General features: G+C 40.6%; 1 protein-coding gene across 5 annotated transcripts in view; it reads right to left on the bottom strand.

Moving 5' to 3' along the window:
• SLC24A2 (solute carrier family 24 member 2) overlaps positions 1-21253 on the bottom strand; it is a 284459-nt gene that overhangs the window by 43900 nt on the left and 219306 nt on the right. For all 5 annotated transcript variants that reach the window (XM_077148057.1, XM_077148060.1, XM_077148059.1 and 2 more), the window contains 2 exons: positions 9482-9580; positions 6345-6463 (listed from right to left, as the gene is read on the bottom strand). In XM_077148057.1, the coding sequence (XP_077004172.1) occupies positions 6345-6463; positions 9482-9580 (218 nt within the window). The remainder of the gene's footprint in view (positions 1-6344; positions 6464-9481; positions 9581-21253) is intronic.

Here is a 21253-nt window from a genome sequence, read left to right as displayed (position 1 = left end):
GACATTTGGATAGTTTGGTGAAATGCAATTGCTTTCCTTCATTTTGCATTTTGTCAAATAATTCTGAGGTACAACTTACAGTCAAGATAGATTTCCTTCAGTATTGTGATTGCAAACTGGTTTTTGTAGTTTTTAAGGGCTTTGTAAATCAATTGCTGATACAAATCATAAAATTTTGTCAACATAAAAACTCCTAGAAAAACATAAAACTAACTCAAAAATCATCCTCATTGTTTTATTATCAATTAGATAGAATTACTCATAGGAACAGTAACACTAATATTTGTGCTTTTTCCTAGTCTGTAATGCAGGGCTTTTTTTCTTTTTATTAATAGTCAGCAACTCATGTATTTCATGGGAATGATTAATAGACATTCTTGAAACTCCTTCAGAAGGCACAATGACAAAGAGTTAACAACATCAAGATTTTCAGTGAAAATATGATTCTTTGTTAATAATAAAATTTAGGCAGAAACTCAAGAATCTAATCTGTTTTTCTGTGCATTTTTAAATATGCTTGAAAGTTTTTTGAGTACATTTTAGGCAGTTGGTAAGTACTGCCCAGGTCTTTAGATAGACTAACTGTACCTCAACTTTTCTTTAAAAAAATTTATGTATAGATTGAAAGAAAGAAGTGTTGTCTTCAGCACAAATGGAACCCATGTGCTAAAGCCTGGAAGGAAAAACACCTTTAATTTTTGCCTTAATAATCTATGTCGAGTTTTCTCTGACACTAATGTAGTTCCTTTTCTAAGGAAATCATAGCTCTAATGTGGTTTGGTTTTAACAAATATAATTTAATGGGGGAATCTTTCGATACTCCTTTTTTTCTTTGACATGAAAAGAAAAAATGGGCCCAGCATTGCCCTCGTGTATGGGCGAGATTTGACACAGATATGCACACAAACATATGCACCCCACGGATGCCTCCTTTTCTTGGGCACCAGGATCCTCTTATGCTTTGCTGATGTTTCAAGAGATTGAATAATCTGATTGATAGGAGGAAATGCATTTCTTGGCTGTTTTAAAGCTGTCTAAACAGTGGACCTGGCCTATTATACCTTAATCATTTAGAAATGATGCTTGCTTTTTGAATAATAGGAATGTTTGAGGTCTGTAAACCTGTGCTAAACCTCACCACTGCTAAGAAGTTAACATGCCTGCTAAGAACTTAACATATCTTTTAGGAAGAAAGATATTGCAAGGATTCCAGGTATCAAGAGCTTGGATAATCTTGGAAATGTCTATCAGAGCAAATAATCTTTGACTAAGGTTTATTGCGAAGTCTCCCTGTTTAGCTCTAAATCCATAGCTATAATCTTTAATCAACAACAATCCCTAACAAACCGTTGTCCTTGATAACAATGCTTTTGCACCACCCTCAGAGATCCCAATTTAGTGTTAGGGAGATGTTTTCATACATTTTATCCTTTTTTTTTCAGACTATCTCCAGGAAAGTTAAAAATCACAGTCATTTACATCATCCCCATGATACTCAAACCTGCTAAAAATGCAACAAGCATTTTTATTAGCACCAAAAGGCTTTATGAAAACAGATCTTAAAAACACTATTGAGTTTAGTTAAGATGAGTGCTAGGCAGAAATAAGTCACGGTTGAATTCTCAAAGGAGAAAGGCTATTTAAATCGTAAAGTGAGAAAATAAAGTAAGGGCCTGTATTTCATACTCTTCTCTCTGTATGTATGTGCGTCTATGTATATACATATACATTATGTGTATGCATATACATGTATTTTATATGTGTCTATATCTATATGCACACATATACATTTTATTTTTCCTAGGAATGTGATTTTCTCATACAAATCTATTCACCCACCAGTACCTCTGGGAACTGTTTGAGTATATGGGTGATTCTTAGCTAATTTCCCTAAGGACAGGGAATTATCTGAGAAGTGAAATGAAATAAAAATTGCAATATTTAAATGTAAATGGAAATGTAGGACACAATGAAAGCAAGTTAAATGTTTTTTTTTTTTTTCAGATTTCAGAATCCCAGAAATTTGCAAGGCGATTTGCCTTCTACTTTCTCACTGTGAACGTGCATTTAAAGGGTTTTGTATTTTGTCAGCAGTGAGGCAGAAAGGCAGCGGCTCTACCAGCATGTGGAACGAAGTGCAAACACCTCTGATGCCTAAACTGGCAAAATTAAAATGTATGAAAATGCTGGGTTCTGGGTGGGAGAGAATATTTCTTTGAGTTGTCTTTCAAACCTGGCTAAATTCTCAATATTGGAAATTTGGGAAGGTTGGTAAATTCTCAGTGGCAGCCCAAATCACTTTTCTCTGAGTTATAATCCAAAATTTTGCATCAGCAGTCATTGGATGGGAGAAACTCATTAGCATTAAGTCATTTAAAAAGTCAAATTATTTCTTGGTTCCAGAGAACATAAAAACGAGGCAAAAATGCTCCTGTAAAGAGGCTTCCTCTGAGAGAGAATACTTTGAAATGCTCTTTGTTGTCAGTGTTAAATTTGTACTGAGGAAAATTCTCAGAGATAAGGTGTTAAAGTAAAATTAGTTCACTTGTAAACTGGAGTTTTAAAACAGCAGGTTTATTGCATGAGGCAGGGTAAACACTTAGGAGAATACTGGTGATGAGTACACGGTGCACGGGGCACATAATTTCCATTAATAAAGTTGGATGCACACCTCTTTCTTCACATAAATTATAAAAATATGACTTAGAAAGAAATAACACGAACAATAAAAAAAAAAAGTTGAGTCATTTCTGTGAAACCAATCCTTCAAAAGGGCTGAGCATTTTGATTTCACATCTTATATTCTGATCTGCAGTCAGAACCCAGTTCACAGTATCACCCAGTTCTTCCAGCCAGAAACCTCAGCAGCATCTACTAATTTGTTTGTTTGTTTGTTTGTTTTGTTTACTGTCTCTGACCAATTTGTTACCAAATCATCTCAATTCTGGCTTAGAAATAGCTCTCAAATCCAGCCACTGCCAAACATGTCACAGCCAACAGTTGGTCTAAGATCTTGTCATTTGGACTATTTTAAACATTTGGATGTTTAAAAAAGTTTCCTAAGTACTGCTGATAATAACAAACACCCATCTAGTGTTCGCTGGAGATAGATGCTGTTATTATCCCTGTTTTAGAGAAGAATGGAAAACAGAGAGGTTAAGTAACTTACCTAAGGGCACACAGCTATCACATGGCAGAGCTGGGCTTTGAAATCAAGTGGATTCTCTCCAGAGTCTCTGCTCTTAATGACTAAGCCATACTGCTTGTTTGAATTGAGTCCATTATTATTTTTATTTTTGCCTTTTTAAAAAAAGATAAGTGATACAGTTACCTGGTTCAAAATTCAAAAGCTATGGTGGGTACATATTGAAAAATCTCCCTTCCATTCTGGTTCCCTGTCATCCAGGCCCTTATTCTAAAGGTAATCAGTATGACCGGTTTATTTTTCCTTTTTCTCTCTCTCACAAATAAAGTACACTGGATGCAAAGTGGCATACTGTACTTAAAAACATATATTGAAGATCATTTCATATCAGTACAAGGAAAGCATTCCCCCCCCCCCTTTTTTTTAAGACTGCAGACGGTCTCAACTAAGGGTGGGCAAACTTTTCCTGTAAAGGGCCAGATAGTAAATATTTTAGGCTTTGTGGCCCATATGGTCTCCATCACATATGCTGCTGCTGCTTTTAAAACTCTTTAAAAATACAAAACCCATCTTAGCTCATGGGCTGTACAAAAACAGGCTGCAGACTAGATTTAGCTCACGGACGATTGTCTGCTGACCCCTGAACCAAAAGGCCTCTCTGCACCCAGTTCTTTTCCACTCTGGCCCCTTCCTGACTATTGTGAAAGAGTTACCTTTCTATAAAACAAATCCGATGCTGCCGCCCCTCCCTTTAATCCTTTAAGCTCCCTACTCCCAGCAGGATGAAGTCCAATCTGATTGGCAGGGCACATGTGTTTTGTCTACTGCACCCGTCCAAGCTGCATCAGCTCTGTCCCAAACTTCTTCAGCGACCTCTCTGCCCCACTACTGTTATATAGTCATCATCCCTCCAAATCCAACCTCTACGAGGAAGCCCAGGGATCTTTTGCAAGTGTAAATCACATCTGAAAGTCTCTAAATGATTGCTGCACTAGAAAGAAGTAATTTTCCTTTCCACAAGCCTACAAGTCTGGCCAGCTCTGCTTGGCCCTTCTGCCTCCCTCTCTTCAGCCTCCCCCACTGACCATTCTACCCTTCAGACAGGCTCAGTTCAAATGCACTTCCTGAGTGGGGCCTTCCCTTGTCACCCAACCTCACAGAGTCTCTGCACAAGCTGGGTGCCACATCACCTTGCTTTATCTTCCTTGTGGCCATTACCACCATCTTCAGTTGTATCTTATTCTGTATTTGCAGTCTCTCTGCCCCACTAGAACGTGCGCAACCATTCAGTGGAGTTTCTCCAGTGCCTGGCACACAGTCTGACACATCTTAGGTGAGTGATAAAGTTTTTCTGAATAAAAGAATTGTGGAAATTGAGCCAAATTACTTTTCCTAACAGATCTCTTCTCCCTCCTCCTGTACATTTTAGTCTCCAGTTCCACTGGCTTTCTCACCAATCACCAAACATGAGTTTCCCTTTTAAGGTTTTTACACCTTTGCATGTGCTGCCATCTTGGTCATCGTTTCCTTTTCTGAGTGACAAACTCCTATTCACCCATCAATGCTCAGCTCAAATATTATCCCTTCTGTGAAGCTTGCTCCCTCCAGCAGATTGCCAGAGCACTATGTTCAGACCTCTGTCATTACATGGGGCCATAATTACCTCCCACAAATTTTTCTTGATTGATTGACCTATACACTGAATTCTTCCAAATACACTTATCTTTTTTTTTTTGCCTACTATTTTCTTTTTCACCTACAGTGAGCTCCTTCAGAGAAGGGATATCTTGAAAGGTGTTTAAATGACAAGTATGGACACATAACACAAAATAGCTAGCATTTATTGTGCTAAGTATTTTACGCACAGTGTCCCATTTAGCCTCATGGCAACCCTAAGGAGGCAGGTATGTTATCTGTGCTTTACAGATGAGGAAACTAAAATTCAGTGAGGTGAGATAATTTGCCCCTGATAGATCTGGAAAACACTGCCAGCCAGTCCCACAGCCAGCTACGGTGGGGGTGGGGTGGGGTGGGGTCTGTTGGCTTGTGAGCGCTTAACGTATCAGGCTGATGCACACATCTCTCCTGCTTCCCTGTGTAGAGGCTTGGGAGAGCAACTCTGCTCACTGAGGGGCCAGCGGGGACCCTCCTGTGCCTCTGCAGCCAGGTCCTCATTTGTGTGTATGGGTGTGTGTGGGGCAGGCCACAGCTATCCCTCTGCCAGCCAGATGGAGAGGCAAGGAAAGGCACAAATACTGGGTTGTCCTCTGCACACCGAAGACTGTGCCTTCCTCTAGGACAGCCAGGTGTCCTTTGGACGTGCCTCCCGCTGCCACCTGGTACTTGTCCATGTGGATGTAAGCTACTCTGCCAGCTCACCTTGTAAGCTAATGCAAAGAGACCACAGGAGTTTCAAAAGTGGAGAAGTCAAGGCAGAAGGAGTTGAAGTTTCTTTATCCTTTCCTTTTAAATGAAGAAACTTTCCTTACATGATAAATGGTAGTTATTATTATTATAACTATTAGAACAAGCAGCTGTCTGTTGGCTGTCCAAATGAACAATAGGTTGGGTCAGAGAGTATTGATTAACTACAACCCCAGTGACAAAGGCCATAGAAGGGTGCTTACTGAGGTGTGATGGCTATGCTTTTTCTGTTATTTAACCCTGATGCTGAAGACACAACTATCAACCTTTATGATGCATTAAGAATCACCAGGAATTCTAAAACTAATAATGGTAAAGAATACACAACTATATGATGATATTGCAAGCCACTGATTGTGTAATACGTTTGGATGGTATGTGTGTGGATATTTCTCAATAAAAATATTAAAAAAGAAATCACCAGGAAGCCAATTTAAAATGCTAATTCCTGTGACCTACTTCCCAGATATCCTATCTCATCAGGCCTGGGGTAAGGCCCAGACATCTGCATTTTTATCCCCATGATAAATTTGATGCATGAAGTTCTCCAACCTTACCTTAAGAAATAGTGGCTTAGAGAATATGCATATTCACTCAACAAAAGTAGAGGGCTCTAGGCTGGTATCTGGAAACATCTAAGAATGAATAAGACCTCGCCTGGCGTGTCTGTGCAGCTGGAAGCTGGGGCCACTGAGGAGAATGTAGGAGTCTGTGCTTCTACACCAAGACCTCAGTAAGAACAGTAGCCTGGAAAAGCAAGGGGGAAAGGCAGTACCTGGATTTCTGCAGCTTCAATGTTGTGGGAGAGATTTCCATTCTGTACAGGTTCTGAGGCATCAGTAGGTGGTGTCATTTCAACTTCAGTGCCGGTGCTGTTGGGGAGCTCAATTTTTTCTGTGCCATAATTTAAACACACAAAGAAAGCAAATGGAATCAAGGGGAGAAAAAAGTCACATTGAAAAGTTCATCCTAAAATATTGGGCCAAGGACAAAGATAGCTGTCTCTGAGAGGCAATAAGGCCAAGAGCTGGTGTGCAGCCAAACAGCTAAGGATTTTTACCACTTTTCCTCATGCCTTTTCAGCTTTCTTCCCCTTCTTAATAGCTCTGTGGCTTCTCGCTCTGGCATGATGTCTTAATCTCAGGACAGATCAGTTCCCATTATATACCATTCTCTAGCCAAGGCAAAATTTACCCACTAGCTATTGAAGAACATGAATACTGACATTTGAAAACCAAAACCATATTCAATCTACACACTATTTTGTATAACCAGTACCACAACTCTCAGGATTTTACTTTTGTACCGTTGTCTGGAAAGGACGATCCCCAGGGGCACCAGTTGGGGACCAGCCCTCCCCAAACTCCCGAAGAATGCAAGACAGCACACACCACACCTGGGCACCCCCGCTGCAGGGAAGGCAGGGAGATCTGAACAAGCAATAGAGGTCAAGTCTGTAACATTCCCCAGTAAGAGGAAACACTGGGCAGAGTGAAGCCATAGGTCAGCAAGTACAGGTTTAAGTTTTCCCCTAAGAGTTGAGAAGAGACGTTAGGAAAATTGTTAAGCACTGAGACTCTTGGATACTTGGAATCAGACAGGTTTGGGTTCAGGTTTCTGCTCTGTAACTTATCCTCTGCAACCTTTAGCAAGTAACTTAACCTCTCTGGGCCACAATTTCCTTAGTTACATAATGGGGATAATTATATTTAAATAATTATTAATTAAATATAATTTACATATTTTTAATGGTAAAATACTATTTTTAATAATAAAATACTAACACTGCTACTACCAACACCACCATCATCGGTGCTATCTACCAAATGTAGATAAGGATTAAATAAGAGGATGTGTATAAAGCACTTAGCACAATGCCTGGTGCAGAGCAAGTAAGCAAGAAGCAAACGATTCTGGTCCTCATCACAGTACCTGCCTTACACTAGAGGATTTCTTTCAGTGCTCAGAGGAGCAGTGCCAGGTGATCAGTGTTCAGGCACAGCTGGGACCTGCTGTGACTTCAGTGGGAGGGAAATAACTTTTACTAGGCCCTCTGGCTGTTCTGGGTCAAGTCTTGGATAACAGGAGAAAATGAAGCATGTGGTTTAGTGTAGGGGTTGCCAGGAGGAATCTACTCAGAATGCCAGAATTTTTTTCTAGCAACTTCAGAAGCACTCAACATTTCTATTAGTAGTGCTCCAAGAAGATAATTTGAGTGTTACATAAAATTTTTTGGACCTGAAGTGGTCAAATATTGGAAATCATAGGGAAATGGTTATGTATTTAGTGTGGAATACAGAGCATAAATATATTTAAATATGGAGAGTCTTGGACACGCAAATGTATTTCATCTGTCTACATTTTTAGTAGTGATGGTGATAGGGATGTGGCATGCTGCATGTGTAGCTGTGCCCATTTATCTTAGTATGTTTTTCAGTCATTCAAACTAAAAAATCCTGAATACCTTGGGGAACACTAAAACTCTATTTTGGACACTCTACTGGCTGAAATGGTGTGACCTTAGGATCCAGTCTGCAATGGCCAAATTGACCCTAGTAACACGGGATACTGGGTACCAAATTAAAGTTCAGATGTCCAAGAACAGACATGAACAGAAGAGAAGAATCAACTACCAGGCACAAAATGTAACCCAGGCATGGACATCTTAGCTTATGAAGTACTTTTACGTGTCAGGCTGAGGTTTTGCCACCAAAGGAAATAAGAAAGTGAAACCTGGACTTTGATAAGCATGGATTTTGGACACATTGATTTAAGAAGTCTATTTTTTTGGGGACAAAGTCATTCAGAGACCCACACTGGAAGGTTCCCAGGAGTTATGTCCTCCTAGGGGATTAAATGCCAGTCTGAGATCATCAGATCACTAAGAAGAGTACTGGGACCCGAATCAAGGCATCTATTTCTCTTATTCCGTGCTGCCTCCTTCTATAAAGGAGAGATCAAGGAGTCGGGCAGAGAAATAGCTTATGTAATTAAACTTAAACATCACAAGCCAACATAACCTGTGTAAGACTTTTATGGCATGGCTTCAAATTTTTTTAATATAACAGCAAAATATGCACACTGCCCAAATTCACAGAAACATATAGAGAGGAGGGGGGAAAACAAACTTAATGCACAAACCTAACTCCACAAAGTAAGTAATGTTTGCACTTTAGTTTATTTCTTTTCAGATTTTCTTTATCCAATAGGATCTTAACTGCTTCTTAGGCAAAGGTTTTCCTTGAACTAGAAGCCAGGATGACAGGACAGGCAGACACTTGTCTAGAAGTGTCGTGCATTTTGAGTGCAACACTTGAATTTTGTCTGCAGATAATTTTAGTTTCTTGGGCAATAGCATCGTTTATAGCATAGATCCAGATTAGGTTAAATTTAGTTTGAATTTAGAATTAGAGAGTTATAGTTGTAGACAGGAGAGGAGGAACATCATGTTCCAAGTTAAAATAAGATGCCTGAATGTCACGATCTGGTCGCACAGGAGGCTCAGAAACAGCCAGCTAAAAGAGACCTGCATTGATATTGCTGAGCCCTAAAGAAAGGGGAGGCGGTCTCATCTCCCAGGGACGTATGGGGACCACGTGAATCACCTGGTAGCTTAGTGGGTGTGCTGCTGCAATATCATAGGTATAAACTCTGGTTACCAGGTAAGAATTTCAGAACCACTGAACTCTTAGAGTTCCCCCAAGGTTACTGTTGATGGACTGTGTCCAGCGATGACCCGCACCAGCCGAGGGAAGCAGGATTTCCATCCTGCCATCCATGAAACGGCGGAACTGCAGGGCTCTGGGTGTCTACACTAGGCTGGGGGTGTCCGTGCCGGGTCCTGCCCCTCTGCTTCCCTCCTCACGCCCCTGCGTAAATCTACTACCTACCAGGAAGCCTCTCGGTACTCACCCACGTGATTGGCAGCCCCATTCTGCCTCTCATTCTCATCTACGGGGCATTTCTTCTTGGCGATCTTGTGGAGAATGGAAGCCTTTTCTCTGAACCGCCCTGAAGCAAGAGAAAGGGGCGGGAAGGAGATAGGATGAGGAGGAAGATGAGGGCTTGCAGCAAGAGGCAGGCACGGTGCTCCGTCCGTTAGGCTGTGTTCTGGCAGCACCTGCTCCTTTCTGTCCAACCCAAATGCCCAAGAAGCTGCACAGTGGGTACTTTCCTACCTTTGTCGAGTCTTCAGTCCAATTCTCCATTGGAAAATCTCAAGCTGTTAGACTTTAGATGAAAGGTTTGACCTATACCTTTTTTTGCTCTCCCTATAATTGCCCACAAAGTAAACAAAAGCACCAAGCATCTCTATAACTGTCCTTACTGCTGAGAACCAAACCACACTTAAAAACAACAACAACAACAACAAAAAACTGCTTGGGACGCACAGCCATTTCCTAGGGTTAAATGCCAGTCCCATATTGGCTATTGACAATAGACTAGGAAGGAAAGCCCTTTGAGTCGACTTCGGGTTTCAAACATTTATCATAATGAATACTAGGTAGTTTTTAAATGATTCTGGAACATGTATCACAGCTCTCCAGATCAGCTGAATCAGCTGCAATTAAAGCATCAAGGAAGCAAGGAGTCCATTTGGGGACCAGGGGAAAGAATGGTCAGCTAAGCATAACAAGTAATATCTGACGATGATAAGCCACTCAGGAAGAGGTGGTGTATAAAATATCATTTTCAAAATAATAAACAGCTATACCATAAATATAATGCATCATTTTTTTATTATTGACATAACGAATGGGTAAATAATTCATGCAACAGGCATAGGAAAAAACATGCAAAAGTGCAATGGTTAGGAGAACATAGCACACTTCTCTCTTTTTTAATCCTTGATTTTCTTCTCTGGGAACATTTAAGGTATAAAAGATTTTTATTCTAAACTGACTGATAATTACATAGAGTCAGATATGATAGGTCCTCAAACACAACAACTTCTACAGTATTCCCATTAGGCATTTCTCATTGGTTGTGTTCCCTAGCGGCATACTAACAGGGGATCTCATTTTACTTTTCTAGTTAGACCAAAAACAAACCCAAACAAAACCAAATGAAAATATTTCTCCTGGAGAGTCTCTGCTCCCAGGATGGGACATGGCAGGTTGGCAACCACTTTGTCTCCTTGTAGGTGGAGAGCATGGGGTGTGGTCCTAGTGGCACCTTGTGCAACTGTGTGGGAGTGACAGACGCTGTAAACCAGAGTACAATCAGCTCACGCTGATGGGAATGGTGACAAAGGATGGTGCTCTTTCTGTTCACAAGCTCTGTTAGTCACAAAGCCACATATCTTGCTACTGCAAAGGCAGTTTCTGGGATATAAGTACCTTAGTCTAGGCAGTGGATATGAACCATTGAGAAACTCTCAAAGAAAGCTGATCTGGAGTAAAGTAGGTCAGCGTGTGGTTGGGGCTACATGAGGAATGAGCAGGAAGGATGAGGTGCTGGGCATGATGTCCATCCTGGAGCTTTGAGTGATGCTGCAAAGCTACAGGAAGGTCAAATCAGGTTCACCATTCTGGAAGGTACTTTGAATTGATTTGTTGTTTCTGTAAAATCTCCTAGGGGAAAATTCTGGAAAATAAAGGGAAAGGAAAAAAGCTCCCGGGACTAGGAAAAAGAGGTAAAAGGGAACAATAAAAGATATAAGGGGGGGGGGGGAAAGAAGGACTCCCAGGAAGGAGGAAGCTGGCAGGTGGTTGCGGTTGTCAGGAGGCTGGTAGTACAGATGCAAGACATTTCTTGGCTGTCAAATCTAGTAGCTGGGGGACTCGATAAGCAGATTATGTTCAGTACTCTGCAGTCTTAAGCCTCAAGAGGGGTTACCTCCTGTGGAAGGCAATTGCAAAAGTCCTCAAATCCATCTGGGGAAAAGCCCAGAAGAGGAAAAAGGAGATCCTAAAACTTTACAGGAGACGATGGTCTCATGGTGATCTTTAGAACACAGAACATTATGTAACTCTACAAAATAAAGATGACCAATAATTATTTTAAAGTTATATATTAAAAATAAGCAAGAAAGTATACAGAAGAGGAAAAAAATAAGCGTGTAGAAATAATACCTGAAATAATAACCCATTCAAGTAATGTCCCAAAGTCATGAATCATGGCAGAGAAAATATTTGAGAGAGTCCAGCTAATCACATAGTGTCTGTGGTGATGAGTCTTTTCAGAGCTTAGTAGTATGCCAGAGAGAAGTGGTATTAAAAGGGATCCTCAAATGATGTCATGGTTTGGCCACTGTCATTCATGAACTGGTTTCCCCAAATTCTCCAAGGGTCAGAAATGATTCTCGGACTGGGGCTTTGTAAGTTCTAAATATTTTCACAAGTCAGTGAGCATTTTCTAATCTGTGTGTCCTGTGTTCCTCACTGCAGCAGGACCTCAAACCTTCAATGCTACTGGAAAATAGGAGGGATGAGCTTTATTTTCTCTTATGTTTAGCTCTTTTTAAGACTTGTTCAGCCCAACTTGGGAGAACACCAAGCAGGGTGTGTGTGCATGTAAGTGTGTGAGTGGGGAGGTGCGATGGTGGGACGGAGGGCAGTAGAGCACTGCCATTAAATGGATGTGATTTAGAAGCAGGTAGATGTGGGTTCAAGTTCTGGTTCTCTTACGGGCTTTGCCAGGTGACTTTTGGTGTGTAGCTGAATGTTTCTGGGTTTGGGTTTTCCTGTCCATTAAACAGAGATTCCAGTGGTACTGGCCATGAATTAAACATAAAGCTTAAATGAGAAAATGTGTGTAAAGGGTTTATTACAGTGCCCAGCACTGGATGAACTCTGTCGGTAAAAGGAAAAAGAAAAACAAACAAACCAAAAGCTCAGGGCAAGATTGACATGAACCTGAGTTACTTTATGAGCACTGCTGGCATTTTCTCTTAATTCACACAAGCAGGGCTGAAGAATCAGCCACATCCTGACCTAAATAGTTAAAGCATCCCAGGGCCTTGTTGGGTTATTGCTCAGGGTTCACAAAGCACTCCAAGATCAACCCATTAGGAAAATGATCATTTTATATCTTCCTGAAATTGAGGAAGTCAAGGTAATGGAGTTAGCATTCTGTGTCTTAAGCATTGATACCTTTGTAATCTTAAAACTGAAAGATGGTGATCAAAATGAGGTCAGAATGAAGGCAAGGAGCCCTGGATTTGCATTGGCTCAAATGAAAGGCCTGATGCACAAGTCTTTTCCTGTGTCTTGGTTTCAGAATTTGTGAAATAGGAATGACAAGAACACCTATCTCATATGCTTGTTGGGAGTTTCGATGAGTTTATAAACATCAAGTGTTTAGATGGTCTCTGACATTACAGTAAGTTATACAGGCACTGTTACTCAGAAAGTGTTATTGTTATGGAAGGGAATGGCAAGAAACTCTTCCCAGGAGCTACTGAAAATAAGGTTATTTAAAATGGAAGGATGCTTAACAGCCTTAGATGCAGAGGACCCTGGTGGTAAAGGAATTGCTTAGATCAGCTCTTTTAGACATGGGTTCTACCTTGTCATGTGGGGTGAAAGAGATGGGACAGATCTAAGAAACAGCAGTAGGCTTTGTGCCTCACTGGTGACAAAGATTCAAGACACTTTTGAGTACTTTTCAAGGTGAGCGAAGGAGTGATTTTTAATATGCTTTAAGGTGACCTTAAAAAATATATTTTGTTGTGGTATCAATCCTTGAAGTGTTATCTTTTTATATAGTTACAGATATTTGTATACTTAAAATCTCAAAAATAGCAAACTCTGCTCAAATCGTGAGACACCTACGTCAAAACCTCATACATAATTTTAATATAGTTTAGCTCGGTTTAAAATTTGCAAAAGAATGCCAGCTGACTGTTCTCAGGAGTGTGCATTGAGTGGGTGGTAAGGAAGGAAAAGATCAAAAGCATAAGGGCCTAAGGTGAATAAGAAAGAATTCTGAAAAACAAACAGGAATCAAACCCTTGACCACATCACTTCTGTAAAGCAGAGGTCTCCAAACTGCATCACCAAATAACCTTTGGACAGTCTGCTGGCTGAAAGGAAATGGCTTTCGCTTCTTTTCTGTTGTCAATGAATTAAAAGAACCCCTGGAAATTCCTTCACATCTCTATGACTGGGCCTGTAATAGGAAGAACTAAAGGAAACCCTTTAGGTTGGCAATCAGATTAGCTCCTGGCCACCACGGACAATTTCGAGCATCGGGAATCCAGAAAGGACTGGACAAAAGATGTGCAGATGCAAAGGGAGAGGCAGCACACACTTCTGAGAACAGGCCATGGTTCAGGGGGAAGGAAAGAAAAAAAGAAAGGGAAGGGAAAATTTGAAAGTTTTTTAAAAAAAAATCTATTTTTGTGTTTTCAGTTCTGCCTTTCCTGTCTCTTTCTTTGAAGTGTATGGGTTGGTAGGTAGCTTCAAAAGCTGAACTTTCCTCCTGTTTCTCCCTTGACTTTTTTTCTGGGAATGGAGACTCAAGTCAGGCAGACAGGCCACTGTCATGCTGAGAAGGCTTGCAATGGAAATGATGTGGCAATAAACAAACTCTGACCTTGGGATCATGCTGGACTCCTCTCTTTCTCTCACACCTCTCAAGCCAGCCATCACAATATGGTGTCTCTACTTTCATACGGTTTTAGAATGTGACCACTTTTCTCCACGTTTCCTGTCCCAGTGACCGCCAGGTCTTGCTGGAACGATTCCACTAGCCCCTTTACTGGTCTCCCCCTTCCACTCTTACCTCTCTGTACACCAGGCTAGCTGATCTTGTTCATGTAAATCAAATCATGTTGCTTCTCTGTGCAAAATCCTGCCAACGTTCACCAGCTCAAACTGAAAGACAAAGTCCTCAGAACCACCTGTAAGGCTGTGAGACTCCCCTGGCCCACCCTGACCTCGTCCCCTTGTCCTCGCTCCCTCTGCTCCAGCCATGCTGGCCTCTCTATTGTTCTTTGAAAACATTGCACTGTCCCACTCAAGGCTTCACATTTGCTGCTCCTTTTTCTGGAAGGCTTTCTCCGCAGGGATCCACAGAGCTCACTCTCTCACCTTCTTCCAGGTTTCTTCAAATAGTTAGTACTACAATTATAAAAATGTTCTTTCACTAACTATAACAAATGTACCACACTAATGAAAGGTGTTAATAATTGGTTGGTATACAGGAATTTAGTATTTTTTATGCACGATCGTTCTCTAAACCTACAGCTTCTCTACTAAAAAATATAAGAAAAGTCAGCTTCCCACTGAGCAGCCTATTTAAATGTGAAACTCCCCTCTCCAATATTCTCTGGCCCTGTTTCCTGGCTTATTTTCTCTAATATTCATCATCTTCTAATATACTGTATCATTATTACTATTTATTAGTTGTTTCTACTAGCAAGCAGCCAAGCTCCATGATGGCAGAAATTTTTTTATCGTCTCTGCTCACTGATGTATCCCCAGTACCCACCAGGGCTCATTAAATCCTTGTTTTGTGATCTCTAGGTAAGTGGATGAAGTTATAACTCTTTCATATGCTTCTTGTTAGTCAATGACCTGCAGTAAATCGTTGCGGTACCACTCAAACCCATGGCCAGTGGAAGGGGACCACCTGTGAAAGCCCCAAACTTTCTGGAGGAAATGGAGTGGGCTGGGGCTTAATGTCCTGCAGGTGGAAGGCAGAGTGGCACATCAGTTGTCCCCCTAGATGGGAAGTTCCTCTAGGGAAGGGGCCTTCTCACCGCCATCTTTGTATCCCTCAACATGCCCTTGAATAATACTTGGTGTGTCATATGCATTTACTGAATTGCAGTGAAGCTCTCACTTTGATCAGCTCCACTGGGCTGTACGAGCCTCCTTTCTGGTCAGTATAAATAACAATGTTTCACTGATAAATATTTCCAAACTCACGCTATATACCAACATGGTGCTAAGTGTTTGCAGAGTAAGACAGATCCAGTCGGTGCCCTTGTCGAGTTTACAGCCTGGAGCTGGAGAAAGACAAGTGACATGGATTCAGGATTATGCTCTGATGGCGGGGGCTTCCTGGGAAGGGGTGGAAGCTCAGAGAACAGTGAACCTTCCTGATACAAGATGCTGCTTAGCAGCTTGAAGGAATAAACTCTTTTGCATTCTATAAACTGTCAGAGAGCTTATTCACCTAATAGTATTTGACCTGATTTCTAACCTTAAAAGCGAACCATTAAAAATAATACTTTCATTTTAAAGAACAACAAAAAATCACACAGGACATGGAATTTCATTTTTTCCTAAATCTGTTTTTGAAGTATAACATCTAAATTACTGTTTTTAATTTCGTAAAGCATCATGTAAGCCACTTACAAGACTATATTGATATTAATGGAAATTAAACAATTATAATAAAGCATTTTATAAAATGTCTTCAGTAAATATTATGTGAATAAACCACATAATAGAGATCATTAGCATGATTTAATTTTCACTGTATTTTGTCAATAGACACAATCATAGGACTAGTTTCTATAATTAATGAGAATGGCATATGTAAATTCATCTCAAGAGGTGGCCAAACCCATCACCCAATGCAGCCAGTTATTCTTATTAAGGCTTTCTTTAATAATGTTCCCTCAAATGACCTTAGGGTCAGCATGTGAAGGACGGTACTGTCCAAATGTGAAAGCATGCTGTCATCCGCCCTAGAAGAGGCACGTTATCATTGGAAACATGAGCGTGTTTTTATAAATATTTTGGAAGGCTTTCAGTGTTTATCACAAATTGGGCATCTTAAAGACTGACACTTTTGTCTTTTAAAAAATTTATTTCCAATTTCTTGTCTCCCCAGGGACTCTGCCTAATAAGTCACATTCAATTTTTAATCTTTCCCTGTTCCTTCGGCATCTAATCATGATAAGTCTCTCTCAACTTAGGACACTTTTTTCTCTTGACTTCAGGCTTCTTCTTGGCGCTGCCCTCTCTGGCAGCCCCTTCCCAGCCAGGCCCCTTGTGAGACTGGCTGAGCTGGTGCTCTGTGACCTTCCTGTTCCCGTGCTCCCTCCTTCATTCCTGCATCTGGTATCCACTGGCACTTCTCCACTGAACTGACCTTCAGCTACTTTTCACCTCAAGGTGATTTGATCTCTCTGTGGCATCAGATATTCCTGTCCCTCTCTCTGAAATCCTTTTTGATTTTCAAGAGCTCATATTCTCCTGGTTTTCTTCTTTCTCTACCTGCACCTTAGTGCTTTAAGAAGACCACTCCCCCAATTAAATGTCACTATTTCTCAGGGCTCCCTCCCTTCTCGCTCTCTTTCTCCAACCCTCAGCTTCTCCCCCAAAGAACCCAATGAATCTGAATGTAACTCCCAAATTCATACCTTCAGCCAGATCCTCTTCTCTTACCTGACTGATTTCTGAGCACCTTCACTTAGAAGTCTCTCTGGCAATTACACTCAACATGGCTCGAAGACTAGCTTTCTTCCTAGGAATCTGATCTTTTGCCTTGTATTTTCTATTGGTGATGTCCACACACCTAGTTTTTCCAGCCATCCTAGAGGGCTCTGTTTTCCCCACATCTAATTAGTTACCAAGTCTTGTTGACTCCACCTTTGAATGCTGTATTGAATTTTTCCCTCTTTTTCCTTTCCCACTGCTTTGATTTAGTTTGGAACTCTCCTTCCTGGATGTCAGCTACAGCCTGTTAATTCATCTCCCAGTTTTCAATGGCATCTCCTCCACCTCCAAATTACCCTTCACATGACATGGAATGCTCTACCCTTCTTATTTGCATGCCTCATTCCTCTTTAAGATTCTGTTTTAGGCATTTCCTCCAGCAGGAAGCTTTCCTGGAGTCCTTTCCCTGGGCTGGCAAGACACCGTGGTACTTTTCTCTATCATGGGCTCATGATGTCTTTCCTATCACAGGAAGGTATCCTAGGGTGTTCAAGTGTTTTACTGACCCTTTCCCTCTACCCAGTTAGCCTTTGGGACCCTCAAGGACAGGAATGCTTTGTCTTACACAGATGCCAGGTAGGGGTTGCAGGTACAAGGTATGAACATATTCCTTCTGTCCCCATCCCTTGCACCCTATGGATATCTAAGAGATAAAATAATAATCACTTTACAAAAGTAGGCCCCATATAGGAAGACTTGCCAACATTTAGCCCACTACCACCTCATGGGTGGAAAACATCTCTTCAGAGTCAGTTTGTCCAAAGCCATACTTGGGTTATGACTCAGTTATAATCTATTAATTAGGGTAGGGGTTTTGATTTATTCACTGCACCTGTCAAATAGTGGGTGCTCCATAAATATTTGTTGAATGATTAGTATGACTTACATATAAGAAAGACAGAACCTAACAAAAAAGTTCTTCCTTACAATAAGCTGATACATCATCCAATTACTCATCTTGATGCTAAGTGGAAGAGTTTAGATTTGGCTAACTTTTATTTAGTAGTAGCCTCTATTTCATGTATGTACATCATCTTATATTACCTGGATTTCATATGTCTAGAAATCGTTAATTAATTTGAGTTCTATTTTTTTTTTTTTGCATGGGCAGGCACCTCTATTTTTCTTTTAATCCTCAACTGCACATTGTAAACTAGTGCCTGTAAATATCATTTGAAAGGGCCAATATGGGCCGAGGACTGCTTAACTAAATATGACTGAAGGTTTAGAGGGCCATGACTAAAATGAGACGATTTGGGTCATTTCAGATTTAATCAAAAGAGAAACTTATCGCACTTAATTGAACATGCCACCCTCTCGGTGTAACATAGTCCCACTTTTTTATTTTTTAAGAGAAAGCTTCATGGGGGGAAATTACATTAATTTATAATAACAGTATTCAAGTTTGACTGAGGAAGCTGACTTAACATTTTGCCGCGCCTGGGATGTCAGAAATAGACAAAAAGCATCATTCATATTTTGCCTTTTTCTGACACTCAATGCCATCCATCTACATAAGCATTGTGGCAAAATCTGCCTTTTCTTGCTAGGCTCAATCTTTTTACTTTTACCACTTGCTGTTTAGAGATCATAAAAATGAGATGCAATGAGATTTGAAAAGCTGGATGTATTCTAATTAGAAGACTTCCTTGGTCCTGGTCTTCAGGAAGACGGTGGCTTCATCCACACAGCTGGTTTGGTCCACTGGACAGATCCGATGCCAGTCACTAGCTGGTTAGACTGGTTATGCACACTGACTAACTAGGCTGCTGTCTTCCTAAGATCCAGCTCCAAGGAAACGTTTATAAGAATACATTTCTAAGTAGTAATGGGGTTAATACCAGTTGAGTCCAATACATTTATTTTTCGGATGAGGATCAGCCTTCCAGAGGGCAACTGTTCAAGTGCCAGAAAATTCTTCTCATTATGAAGGCTGAAATGAATGATTTAAACCATTAGCTTGGAATGAATGAAACATAACATGGAAATGGTGTTTGTGCACATAAGGGTTCTCTATTTTGGTAATTGGAAGGTAAAAAGTTAACTTGCAGTGTGTTTCTCAGACTTTCTGCAGGGAATATCAATGGTCTTGAGGTAAGAAGGACACACGCTGTGGTGGAAATTAGATATTCTGTGTTGGTGGAAAAGCCTTGTCATTCAATGTAGAGAGACAGATATTTCGATTACAACTACACTCTGGCTTTAACTCAACTCTGGTAAGAATTCAGGTTTCAAAACAAGTAAATTAGAAGGTAGTTCAATTATAAAGATGTATCTGCTTAGTAATGAAATCACCTTTGAATTTCTATTCAAAGGACTTACTTAAATTTGTTGTTTAAGGCTCTCTCATCCTCTGTTAGTGGGACCCTAAACTGGTGGAATTACTTTGGAAGGCAACTTGGCAGTACCTTTCAAAATGTGAAATGTGTATACCTTTTGATCTGGCATTTCTATGTCTAGGAATTTATCTTCTATATATCTTCTACTCAGTAGAGATTACTATGTGGGGAACAAGAATGCCCATGTAGCACTGTTGTAGTAACTAGACAAATATAGAAAAATGGAAATATTGTTCATGTTCATCCAAGAGAAATGATTAAACCCACCAGGGAACAGTCACTCAGTGGGATATTATGTAGCTGCTAAAAAGGATGAGAGTCTCAATGTGCTGATCTGGAAAAGTAAGACGTATAAGTAATCTAAGATATAATTTGTAAAAAAAACAAAACAGGTATAGAACAGCGTATATCATTATCCTATTTGTAGAAAAAGAAAACATGTTTTTAAAACAACTGTTGAAAGTGGTTACCTCCCAGGAAGGAACAGAATTTGGGGCAGGAGGGACAGTCAGTTTTTGTCTTTCCTTTTATTTTGTGTTTGCTTTCTACTTCTGCCTGCATGTAGTGTCTGCACAATAATAAAAATAAAATTAATCTGCAATTAAGAAATCTTATGATGGTAAAAGTTTGGATTGGTAACTATATATGATTTCTTTATCTTTTTAAAGGTCTATTTCACAGGAACTATCTGACATACTATTTGACATATTTAACCACATTAATAAAGAATTTGGCTCTGAACTAGATCAGATAATACACAAGCCTTTTATTTCAGATGCTGTAGCTCTGGAATCTACCTACTACAATCTTGGCAGAAGTTTAACCAAAATGCAAATCAAGTTTTCAAGAGGGCTAATCTTAAAAGCAGACTGCAAACAAATGTCTACCATCCACTTACTAAAAGGCACCACTAAGGAATCTTGGATTTGGGCCTGTCAGGGGCATCAAGGTGTCCGTCATCTGAACACCGTGGTGTAGAGTCCCCTGGCTTCTCCACAGAAGGGGGCTAGCTCCCTTCCGAGGCATGTCCTATAGGAAACATCTTCCTATGCTGGGCTGACCTCTCTCTGAAATGGGGAAGGCCAATCATCCCCAAGCACTTACAGTGCCTCCAGCTGGATTTGGGAGGTCTCTGGAGCAACCCTTTCCTGGGAAGACAGATCTTTCTTTACCTACTGCCAACCGCCCTTGGGAACGATCCCAAGAAGAGGCAATAATGAAAACTTCTAAAATGTCATTAGGTTAATCCCATCCCATGCTACATCCTTGTTCACTTCAGCCAGAACTGCCTAAGTCATCCAGTCCCACCCAGACTCTCTTCTCCAAAAGGATCTGAACATCCCTGGCTTCACTCAGTCTCCCACTCCTGCCATGAGCAAGGCAGCAAATCTCCTGTATCCTTAACCTCATCTCTGCATGGTCTATTTGCTCACTTATTCCAATGGAAATTCAGCTTTTTGCTGAAGCCCTTTAAATCCTGTGGCCTTTAAAAGTGACAGCTACTTGCTCCTCCAAATCCTCACACACCATTCCCTCTCCCTCCTCACTGCTTCCAGACTTTTCTCCTTCCTTAAAACACAAGTCATTCAACTCTACCACCTCTACCTAGTCACCCTCCTCTATTCCTGAAGATTTAAGAAGTTCACTATTTCTCTCTTGTCACTATCACTCTGGTGACTGTCCTTGGCAACTTTATATAGTTGAGCCCTGCAATACTTGGCTCCTCAGCTCCTTTACCTCCACAATTCCAACTATCATTCCCTCTAGCTCACATCTACCCACTCCTCTGGTTAGTCCCTAAACCTTGTCATCACTAATGACGGGATCATATCCAAAGTCTTTATTTGAAGCATCTCATTCTGTCTATCACTTGAGTGTGTCCTACGTTTTTTTTTTTTTAATTTTAATTCTATTAACATTATTCACAACCTAAAATTTCCTCTTTTAAC

Source organism: Tamandua tetradactyla, chromosome 2 (assembly GCF_023851605.1).
Source record: "Tamandua tetradactyla isolate mTamTet1 chromosome 2, mTamTet1.pri, whole genome shotgun sequence".
NCBI classification, from domain to species: domain Eukaryota; kingdom Metazoa; phylum Chordata; class Mammalia; order Pilosa; family Myrmecophagidae; genus Tamandua; species Tamandua tetradactyla.
This window is presented reverse-complemented; position numbering and strand designations above follow the sequence as displayed.